This window comes from Marmota monax, unplaced genomic scaffold, assembly GCF_021218885.2.
Source record: "Marmota monax isolate L192 unplaced genomic scaffold, Marmota_monax_Labrador192_F-V1.1 WCK01_AAM20220418_F8-fsc00020, whole genome shotgun sequence".
NCBI classification, from domain to species: domain Eukaryota; kingdom Metazoa; phylum Chordata; class Mammalia; order Rodentia; family Sciuridae; genus Marmota; species Marmota monax.
In genome coordinates, this window is record NW_026692912.1 from 8,948,417 (window position 1) to 8,960,108 (window position 11,692).

Consider the following 11,692-nt stretch of genomic DNA (forward strand, 5'->3'; position numbering starts at 1 on the left):
CATCTAAGGAAAGGGAAAGGCTATCACTTTCTCCAGAACACACATCTGCAAGGTGGTAAGCGGGGTTCCAGCAGGGTCTTCTGACTCCCAGTTCTATATTCTTTCCATCTGCTCAGGCTGCTGTCTAATTAGTACTCCTGTCCCCAACCTCCGCCCTAGTGCTGGCAAGTCCTGAAGCACAGGAGGACCAGTGGGAAGGCCAGCACCTCTTCTGCAGTAAGCAGCACTGTGTAATGCTGAGCATATTGATCTCTGAGCAGAGGGGGAAAGGGATGGGAATCCCACAGCCAAGGCTGCTTTAGTGCACCTAGTTTAGATCTTTCTTGTCCACTGTGGCTAAATGGAAACTTTCAAAGAGATAAATGACCTTGCGCTAATGCTGACAGTCTAATCGATGTAATGTTTAAAAAAAATGCTTAAAAAGAAATGTTTGGTGACTGAATGAAAAAGTGAAGAAATGCCCTCGTTCCCTAAGCAGAGAGTTAAATTTTGCTGTGACTTGGGCTTCCTGTACCTATTTTGCAACATTTGCTGTTTATTTTGAGGCATTTTTCCCCCCATGTATAGATTTCCCAAGAATCAACTCTATCAAAGGCAAAGGTGAAATCACATACAGCGTCCAAATGACCTCTGCAAGGCAAGGGTCTCAAATTCCACCTCTGGGTTTTATTTAGCGCTCTATTTGATAGCCAGCCTCTTTGCCCCTCCAAGCCATCAAAACAGTGAATTCCAAGGAAAATGAAGGTGTTCAGGCTAATTAGTCAATGGAGGGCTTGTTTTTTCAAGTCCCTCCTGTTCGTGGTTTGTTCTTTTTAAATATACTTCTTTTAAAATGCTGAGTCTTTTCACATCCGGATTAGCAGAGACAATGCTGTTACTGGATCTATTATTGGGACCAGGTCTCCCAGCCTCCCTCTCTCCTCTGTTCTGTGGGAGGTCCTGCAAGGGGCTACAAGTAAGGGCCTGATGGCATCTGTAGCCATTCCCCTCCTCCAGGGCAGTGAGACGCTCACCTCACACCTGCTCTTCCAAGCTCCTTAATGAATTACTAAGTTCTGCCTGTGCAGACTGAACTAAATAATTTAATTCACATTCAATAACTGGAGAGGATAGTAAATGCAGCCACGTTTTAATCTTACATTCAAATGTAAGACAACGAGGGTTCTCTTGCAAATGATAAGCAAATCATGACTGCATAGCACTAGTGTTTAATGGAGGCATGTTGGGCATTTTTTAAATTTGCTTACTTATTTGCAATGCTGGGGATGGAATCTAAGGCCTTGTGCATGCTAGGCAAGGGCTCCACCACTGAGCTACACCCAGCCTTGCGGGTTACTTTTGAGAACATGACTTTCCTCATACATTTGGGAGGCACCAGAAAAGACCTGACATCTGTATCACACCCACTGAGCTACATCCAGGTAGTTATACTGCATCTGCTTCATCCCTGAAACAGGCTACCAGAGGCACCTGTGGGTGTCCTCCTGCCTTACTTAGGGAATTGGGGTTCAAACATATAAGGAACTTGCCGAGGGTATGTAGCTAAGTAGATGGGGGCAGATTTAGAAACCAAACAGGCTTGATCTCAAATCCTCACTCTGCCAGGCCACCCTAACACCTCCAGGAAACTATTCAATTGTCCTTAATTAGAGCAATTTAGACCTGGGAAAGACTTGTTTAGTGTGAAAGTCAGATGGCAAAGTCTGTCTCCTAGAAGTTGTCATTAGTGGAAGACAAGAGACTTTAAAACATTTTCAAGCTGGGGATTTGGTAAATGCACACCATTTTTAGCCTTTACCATGGATCTGGGATAATATCAGTGTAGAAAATAGATAATCATTTCTTTATGTAGATCAAAGTGAAGTTAGAAGTCAAATTTGACAGATGGGTAAGATTTTAACTAACCTTATAATTTATCTGTCATTTCAGGGTGAATCTTCATCAATCTGCTGTATTTGTCAATTTTAAGAATAGGTTTCTCTCTTTCTTTTTTTTTCTTAAGATAGATTATTATATTTCTAGGACAGATAGTTTATGAACTGCCTTAAATGGCATGATTTATGGACAAAATCCCTGTCATAGGCCTTTACTAACTTAGAATTTATTCGTTAGTCAGTGTCTCCCAACTGTGAATGTTACAGTATATAAAACTCCCTGAAAGCCTTACATAGCCATTGAGAACATGCTTCTGTTTCCTCACAGTAGCTGTGAAGCATCTCTCCCTTCTAGAAGCCTCAGCAATCTCTTCACTTAGAAGTTGACATGGGGTGTCCCGGCCATTATGAGTAATGTCATTTTGCAACCTATGTGTTCATCCATGAACGAGTGGATAAAGAAAATGTTCTAACTATATCTAATGAAATACCACACAGACTTAAAAAAGAAATTTTCATTTGCAACCAGGTGGATAAACCTGAAAGATACTATGCTAAGTGAAATAAGCCAGGCGCAGAAAAAAAAAATACTACATGATCTCACTTATATGTGGATTTTAAAGAAGTTTAACATATAACTAGAGTATAATGTTAGTTACCAGAGGCTAGAGTTGGCAAGATCAGGGAAAAAGGAGATGCTTGCCAAAGGGTACAAAGTCCAGTTTGACAGGAGGAATAAGTTTTAGTAAGCTATGGCACTATGATGACCACACTTAGTAGTGATACACTGTATATTTCAAAGTCATTAAAAAAATGGATTTAAATGTTCTCACCATGAAAAGTAGGTGAGGTGATTGATATGTTCATTTTTTAAATTCAACTAAATCAGTCCACAACATATACATATATCTAAACACCATTTTGCACCTCATAAATACAAACAACTATTATTTTCCATTATATTTAAATATATGGAAGTTTACATTTAGAGCGTAGACTGCATTTGGATGGAATTTGCCTTTAGAATATCTATCTCTTTCCCCCTTTCCCTGTGTCAGAATTCCAGACAGACAAGTGAGAACCTCTGAATACCTGTAACGACAAAGGCAGTGAGGGGTCTGGTGGGGTCGCCAGCCCAGGTGGTCCCTGCTACACTGACGTCATAGCCAGTGTTCTCCACCAAGCCAGAGATGTGAGCTTGCTGTACATCTCCTGGGACTGTGACTTGCTGGGACTCATGCAGCGAGTGAGCATTGCTCACGTTGATAACAATTTTTGCAAAAAGCCCAGCTTGAGTGGTCCATGACACGTTGAAGCTGTCAGGAGTAATATTGCTAAGAATTAGCGTGCCCAACTGTGATTCTGGCTCTGAAGGCAAAGGAACATGGAGAGAGGGAGAAAGAGACATTATTAGAAGATGCAGAATATTTCTCCAGAATGTCACCACAGAACACAAATGTCTCAATATCTCCAAATATTTGCAGAAAAAAAATAGTATGTTAGGCTAACATGCTAACCTTGATACTTACTAACATTGATTATAACAACAGAGTATACATTGCTTTTTTCTGCAAGTATGGATTTGTGTTCTTCTAAGTTATAGGCATGGCCATGTCCTTAGTCACATAAGAAGAAAAGCAGAGAAGCCATTAGAGAGATACATAAGATTAATGTAAGAGTATTAAGCTCATTTTCCAAAGTCTGTAGTGGGACACTAGCCCTATAAGATGTTCTAAGAAAAGACAGATTCATGGTCATGAAAGCACTGTAAACACTGAATATTATATTCTATTGTGGAGACTCGCAGAGTATGTTAGCATCTGAAAGGCTCTAAAAAGCTGATTTTATAAATAAATGTATTTGATTTTGGTTAGCCCAAGCATTTTGTGAACTTATTGATCAATGATACCCCATCTCAGGCATATTCTTTAAACATCCCACAGAGCTAGAGTTCCACTGAGCAATGTTTTAGAAAATGCTTCTTTGGAGTTATCTTAGTCTTCTTTTGATCTATTAGGATTGCACAAATTAAAGGCTAATGTCAGAGAAATTCTGCAGTGGCATAGAAATCCAAATGTATGTGTTATAGAAAAGTCTGGATCTCACCTCAAATACCGCAAAGGTGAAAATGGCTTCCATTCTTGGTGGATGCGAAAGCCAAGGAAAACTTGAAGCTAAGCACTGCCTTTTCTGATTAGGAAATTTACTTACTACATAATTTTGAAAGATGGATGATTCTACCTGGGATAAGCTTCTCTTGTCCCTTAAATTCTGGACAATCAGTGGCAAGAGCCACTCATTCATATAAGGGGCTTTATGGCTTCTTTCCACAGAAATGTAAGTAAGGTTGACCTCCCAAATGCTCACTTAACAAATATCACTAACACTAATATAAGTTTAACCCAGATTCTATATTAGAGGCAATATTCTGGCGGATTGAAACAAGTGGAACAGAATTTAGTGTTGAGAGAAGCAGACTATTACTTCTAAGGTCCTGGGTGTTGTTTTGCTTTAGCTCCAATATTTGGAGGAAAGAAGGTGCTCCCTTGGATAAACTGCAAAATTATACAGCATGACTTGATGCTCTAAGGTCTCTAAGGGCAAATAAGATCTGGCTCAGAAACAGAATATAGAGGTAAGCAATGACAAGGAATTTCCTATGTTATCAATTAGTTTGAGAAGCTAATAATGCTGTAGTTTTGAGCTATGGCACTGATAAATTTCTTTAACCACACAAAAGATAAAATTCTCCAAGCTCTGTTTTTTGCCTATATTTTGCTATAGAAGCAATATCCCAAATTAAGGATGCATTTTGGGATTACTCTCATGCTCACAGACAAAAACTGGCAGTACTAATATATTCATCATGCAGAATAAGATTTGGGTTCTTAAAGTTAGTTTTAGCTTCATCTGATCCCCAGAAGGTACAATTAAGCTCAAATGTGAGATTCGAGGAAAAACTCAGACAGAGAAGGCTAGTTCAGATGTGGTCAGTGTTTCATGCAAGCAAGGGGCATTTTTCTCCCACCATTTCTAACCCTTTGGAGTAATTCCTTGACATGCTGTCGACTTGCAGGAAAAGAGACATGTTCCAAAAAAATGCACTGAATATTCACCACATGCACCAAGACTTAGACAAGATGGTGGATGGAAAGAGGACTCTGACATTTCAGAACAGACATGAATGGGTGACAACACATGCTTGACAGAGTAAATGCCAAAAAGAGCAGTCTGTTGGGAATCCAGGCAAAGGAAAATCTCCAGAACAAGAAGAGACCACTAGGTCCTCTCAGGTGGTTCTTGGATTGTGACTTAGTATCTCTTCTTAGCCCACTAGTAGCACCATTATTTAAAATTCTGCTAGACAGAGACTGTAGATCATTCTGATCAAAGAATCAAAAATGACATGCACACCGTTTCTTTGCATACAACACAGGCAAACTTTGATTAGACAGACCACAGGCAGATGATAATGGGTGGCAAAGGAAAGGATTATTCAAGATCGGATGAAAGGATGGTTTAGAAATTCAAACAGAGCAAGTCAACTCCATACACACAGACAGACTGGTGTTGGGGGACGGGGCGAGGGCACTTTTAGAGGAAAGAGGTCAGATGCTGAAGTTACTTAATTTGGGGTGAGTGCTATTTTAAAGCTTTCAAACTGTGACTTGGTTGGCTCTATCAAACTTGAAAAAGAACTCTTGGAACTAGGAGGATGAGAAGTGGGTTGACATTGGGATGGGATTCAGAGGAAGTTCAATGGCAAGTGAAGAACCCACAATGGGAAATACCTGTGGTTCCTGGACCATCCGGGTCTGAGCACACTGCCCACCAATCAGCCCATGAAGGTGGGCTGTGTAATTAGAAGCAGGTTTGAGGTTGGTGATGACCGAGCATGGGGATGCCCTGGGCACAGAGTGCACCACTGTTTCCTGGGAGTGGTGAGAATTACTAACTTCTACAAGAAGGCTATCAAAGCCTGGCTCCTGGGCTTTCTGCAAGATGGACACGCTGCCCCAGGTCACATTGAGACAGTAAGATGGCTAAGGAGAGATTTGGCTACTAAAGCAAGAAGAAAAGATACGAAAGCATATCAATTTAATACACTATCGTAGTTCAAGATCAAAACACATGAGGCTAAACCCATAACGTTTAGACTGTATCTTCCAGGAAAGTGACTTGTCTTGTTGAAAATCAATTTGAACCAAATTCATACGGTTGACTAATTTTCTCCCCTAGGATTTGTTAGATTGTAATCTGGCTGAGCTGGGAACTAGACAGTGCTGGCTCCTTGCCTTGACCACCCTGAAACCATTTGAAGTCTCATGTAGAATGAGGACAGACCCTCCCTCAACCATGGGTCAACTCAAGTGATAGATAATTATTGATGCTACAATGCTTGGATTTCCCCAGAAAATGGACCCTTAATTTATGAGCTACAAGGAAAAAGTTTCCAGAGTTTGTTCTCTAAATATCATTTTTGTTTTTACTTTGGGACGTCTTAGCTTACCTACTAAGAGAATGCATTATCTGAAATATGCTAAGAGTGCTATCTTGAATGGACAAAACTCTCCTTTCTAAATCCCCATAGGATTCTCTATTACTGAACAGCAGAATATGTGGCATAGGGCACACATGTCACAGATACCACAAATCCAAAGTGAGAGCAGTTTACTCCTCTTTAAACTAAGCCTCCTGTTTGAAGATGGCCATTCTACTTTTATTTGTGTCATGTACCATTCACTGTTTTGGGGGCAAGAAAGCATGATCCGACTTTTCCCCTTGGAAGTGGTATTGAAATTGGGGTAATCGGATGGCATGGTTGTCTCCTGCATTCACCTGATAAGTAATCTATGCTCTTTCTCTTTATTTTCCCAATTTAAAACAAAATACTATCAACGGTTTCCTTAATTCACTGGGATATCTGGGTAAGAAAAAATTTAGGACTGTAGGAAGACAAAGGCCCTCGAGATAACATAAAAATCCAATTCTGCAACTCTCATTATAGCTTTTAAGTTACCAAAGGAGAGAATTCTTTTCTCCAGATTCTATATGGCAATCTGGACCAAACTACGTTGTGTGCTGCAAATAAATGTCCTGATCAAGGATAACCAGGCACATGGCTTTACGGCAATCCACGATTCGGACTTCTGTTGGAAGAGAGTTAGGTGAAATGTCACTCCAGCCCCACATTACGAAAGAGCAAGCAGACTGGTATGTGCTCTGATGGGTGAGCAGGAGTGGCTGCACCCTGCACAGAAGCCCGAGGACACGGGGGACGCACATGTACCTGTGGAGGCTGTGGTGCTGATGGTTTTGGTCCGAATGCTGGGAGCAAGTCCAGAGAGGTAGACAATGAAATCAGTATTAGGGGGGAGCCCTGAGATGTGGGCAGTTCGTTCAGCACCAGATATATTATATTCCGCAGTTTGCAGCAACCTATTAGAATCAATAATTTCAATGGTAAAGATCTCGAAGGCCCCGTCAGTAGCTGTCCAGGAGAGGTTGAAGCTCTGAGGAGTTATGTCAGAAACATTTAAGTTTCCCATTTCAGGTTCTTTGGCTGAAAAAAAAAGGGGGGGGGAGGGTAGGAGAGAAGGAACAAATAAATCGGAGTTAATTATTCCTCTGTGTTTTAAGATTGAAGTTGTTAATAAACCATCGCTGGGAAGAGAGATTCCACAGTAAGGGGTTATGGTGAAATGAAGCTGCGGTGACCGTTCAGTGCCAATGAGAGAAGAAGGGACTTTGTTACAAATTAAGAAAGGAAGGCATGGAGATTAGGTTTCCCTTCTCTGCACTTGCCATGCATGATCAGGCCCTGTGAGATCCCTGGAGAGAGAGGTGCTGGATGATCTCAGTGCGGCAGCTGCATGTCAGCTGCACCTGTCTCCAAGAGCGCCGCTTCAGGGCTGGTGGCCATGGCTCAAAATACAGAAGTGCTGGTAGCTTCCTGTCTCTTGAACTGCACTTAGGAGACCAAGATGACTTGGATGCCTCCCCAGACATCCTTTGCTTTGCTTTGAGGGTGCTCCCATCTATTCAAATGAAAGCTAAGTCATTCTGACACATCAGCCTCCCGAGGTGGCACCTGGAGGTTTCTGTTTTTGTGACTTGGAGGGATTGGCAAATTTCTCAGTGTAATTCTCGATATATATATTTTTTTCATCCTTCAGATAAGGGCCAGCTAGCTGTTCTCACATTCTGGTAAAATAGCTGGTCCACTCTCTTAATCGCTTCTGTGTGCGCCAAGAGGACTAGCACTGTATCGCCAGCCAAGAGTGTGAAGCCAAGACAAGGCAGTTTCGGTAACTCTTTTTAGCCAGGAAATAATATTTTGTCCTGGAGATGTTCCTGCAACAGGAATAAACACACATAGGGCAGGCAGGAGCAGGAGCAACTTTGAAAAGTTGGTGCTGTTTAGCAAGGAAGAAGGCTCCAGGTCTCTGAGACCAACCCAACGATCTGTTGAAACACAGATCAGATGGAATTATAGCCCTTCCTCCCCATCGGCCAGCTCATCAGAGGTAAGAATGCCACTGTCATTGAAAAGAAACACACACACACACACACACACATAAAAACATCAATGGAATCCAAACCACATGATCTGCAGGAGAGATCAGATGGTGGGTGATTTGTCTGCCTTCTGGGAACAAATGATTTGTGGATGTCAGGTTAAAAAGTCCCGGGCAAATTCAGGGCAGCCTCCACCACAATTTCTAGGTATTTCTGGGTCACTGTCCATGCAGTGGTGACCTGTGTTCCTCAGTAAGGGTTACTGAAATGACTAAGGCTAAATTGCAGATCTATGCTTTCAAATCAATGAGGATGTACAGGCTTGCTGTGCAAGTTCAGTTGCAATAATTATATAAAAAGGGAGGCAGTGATTTGCAAAGCAAGGCAGAGCAGCCTCAATGAGCATCAAACCAACTGGGGCACATCGTAAAGATGAGCAATGGAAAATGGTGGTGGTGGGTGGGAAGGCCGCTCACTTTAACACCCTCCAGGGAAACAGTGAAGCCTGGTAACTGGAGCAGAGTGAAGAGAGGTGGGAGTTTGCCCTCTAAAGGCCAAGCACTCCAGGGAGCAACCCTTGATTCAAACAGCAGAAAGGGTACCAGCTCTTTCATAGCCTGGGACATTCCTTACTTCAAATGCTGCTGACTGTACTTCTGCTAATGAATGGCTTTCTCTTTGGTATGGTTGCTAGTCATAATTGCATGATTTATTTTTTTTTCATTTTGGTCTAGCTGTTGGCTAATTTGATGTTGTAACAATGACTCAGTATCTGAGAGAATGTCCTGGAGGAGGGCAATTCAGTTCTCTTGTTCTGTTCAGTGCATTTTAAAGAAACATTTCTTAAATGCAAGAACTGCAGGACCCATACCCTCGAGGGTCTGGAGATGGTAAAGCACCATTGTCAAGCGACAAAAAGACTCTCTAAAAGAAATAACATGTGTCTCCTCACCATTGGAAAAGATGGGCTTCTAGTGATATTCCAGCACTGGAGAGGATAATTAAAAGCATGAGGTTTAATCCATGAGACAAAAAGCCATCATGCAAAGGAGATGTAGTTGTAGGACTGGCCAGGTAAGGTATGGGAGAGAGGCCGGGGGCTGGAGGCTGGAAAGGGCAGCCTCCACAGTGTTCATCACAGCCACGGCAAAGGCTTCCAGACAAAGGTGCAGCCCACAGGGAGGTCTCTGAGCATGCATGGCCAGCCGCTAAGGACACATGGCAAGGATCCAGTTATGGAGAGAAGCCGAGTCCCTGTTCCATCTCTTGGAGAAGAAGCAGAGAACCCTGGGGAGAAAACATGAACAGTGGAGGAAAAGGTACCTGTGAAGGCCTCGGCAGAGAGCACCGGTGTTCTATAGCCCCGGATCACCCCATAGATGGATACTCTGTAAGGGGTGTTGGCCTTGAGGCCAGGGATGTCCATAGCCCGGAGGCTGCCTGGCACCGTGAGGTTCTGAGCGGTCTCCACCTTGTTGGCTTCCTGCACCTGAATGACAAAGTGCTCATAGGTCTGGTCAGCGGCTGTCCAGTTGAGTTTGAGGCCATCCCAGCCGACCTCAGTCACGACTAAGTCTCCCAGCTGAGGGAGCTCCTCTGAAGAAGGACAGAGAGGTATTTGTCAGTGCTGCAAACAGAAAATGAGGAGCCACAAGTCCCACGGCCCAACTCCAGGAAAGACAGAAAGAGGAGAGGAGGGTTTTGTTTGGGTGATTCCTGGTCTGTGGATGCTTGGGCTTTGAACTTGGTACTCTGGCTGCATCTTTCTGCAGGAGTTGAAAATGGTCAGAAAGGGGAACCTCTGCATGGCTCAGCCTTGAGACAGCCAAGGAGTCTGTACAGATGCATAACCCTCCGGGCAGCCCTGAGCATGCATCGCCAGCTGCTAAGGGCTAAGAAGCATGGAGAAGGTGGGTCTGTTGAGGGAAGTGGGGTTGAAAGTGCAGGTTTTGGAGGTGGACAGATCTCGGTAGGAATTCCAACACTGTAATTTGCCGGCTGAGTCATCTTGGGCATGTCACCTGGCTTCTCTCTGAGCCCCTCTCTCTTCACCTTTCAATGAGGCTGACAGGACCATTTCATTGGCTTGTGTGATGATTATATAATAGTTTTTAATCAACCCCTTCACATCCTACCTGACACAGAGTGAATGATCTACAAGTGGCAGCTTAAGAAAACAGGTCATTATTTCTTCTTGGAACTTCTCAGTCATTTGGAGGGGCTGACTTGCTTCCTCTCAAGGCCTGGAATCAGGATCACCTCAGTATTGGCCACCAACTCTCTTCCTGGCTTTATAAAGCATGTGCTGTCTCAAGTTTGGATAAGCACAATGTTTCATCCCTGGATTTCCCTCTGTTTTCAGGGATCAGAGGTTACCTACTGGATTCTTTTTTTTTTTTTTTTTAATTTTTTATTGTGGGTTGTTCAAAACATTACAAATTTCTTGACATATCTTGCTTGGTTCTCTCCTCCCACCTGCTTTTGCTGCTGAGTGAAGAATGGTTGTGTCACACTACGGGGGTGCTCCTGTGAAATGTGTGTGCCTACTTTCAATTAAAAATGACTATTTTTTTCTCAGTAAATGGTGCAGAACAGGGCTGGCTATTAATTTCATATGATGTAGGAAGGAAATTGAATGGCGTTATTATTGCTGATTTTAAAAGATTGCATTCGGGTATAGGAAAAAAAATCCACTGCTTTATGAGATGGTTCTCAGGGTTAAATGCAACTTCTCAGCCTCTCTCCTTAAAACTAAAGTGGCTATGGATCAGAAGTTCTGGAGCAAAATATCTGCAGGGATCTCAACCCCCGCCCCTACTCCCGCAAAGGTCGGGGAGCTTTGTTCTCAGGTATCCCTGGATCAGAAGAGTGTGCCAGGAGAGTCTGAGCAAACTCTTCCTGTTAGAGGGTCTGTTTTCAAACTGTCCCCCACACAGACCTGGCACTTTCCTGGAAGGACTTCTTTGGAACACAGATGCAGGCATCTCCCCCTTCCTTCCCAGCTAAGAACTGCTCTTTGTCTGTCATATAGAGGGTTTCCTGGGGAGATTTCATTTGCTAAAGAAGTTTTATCGCTAAAATTTGTAGACTGTGAAGGTAGATCATTCTGCACCCAATCACACATTTCTCAAAGACCTTTTGTGCTATTGTTTTGTTTAAAGGTATTTGAGGAAACACAGGATAATAACTTGGCCAAATGAGGTAAATGATAACATCACCTTTTTTATTTTTGAGATCCTGTGTGGTTTCTATCAATGAACAAGTTTATTTGGCATATAAAAGGAAGAAAAACAACTTAT

General features: G+C 42.7%; 1 protein-coding gene across 7 annotated transcripts in view; it reads right to left on the reverse strand.

The window, feature by feature from the left end:
• The window catches only part of Tnc (tenascin C), an 85,769-nt gene that overhangs the window by 26,866 nt on the left and 47,211 nt on the right, over nucleotides 1-11,692 (reverse strand). For 3 of the 7 annotated variants that reach the window (XM_046451818.2, XM_046451820.2, XM_046451819.2), the window contains exons 14-15: nucleotides 9,717-9,989; nucleotides 7,165-7,437 (exon numbers count right to left, since the gene is read on the reverse strand). The exons of 1 other annotated variant lie outside the window; for it this stretch is intronic. In XM_046451818.2, coding sequence (XP_046307774.1) covers nucleotides 7,165-7,437; nucleotides 9,717-9,989 — 546 coding nt within the window. Of the gene's footprint in view, nucleotides 1-2,966; nucleotides 3,243-7,164; nucleotides 7,438-9,716; nucleotides 9,990-11,692 lie in introns of all 7 variants that reach the window. 3 more of the 7 variants (XM_046451822.2, XM_046451821.2, XM_046451817.2) reach the window with 2 other exon arrangements.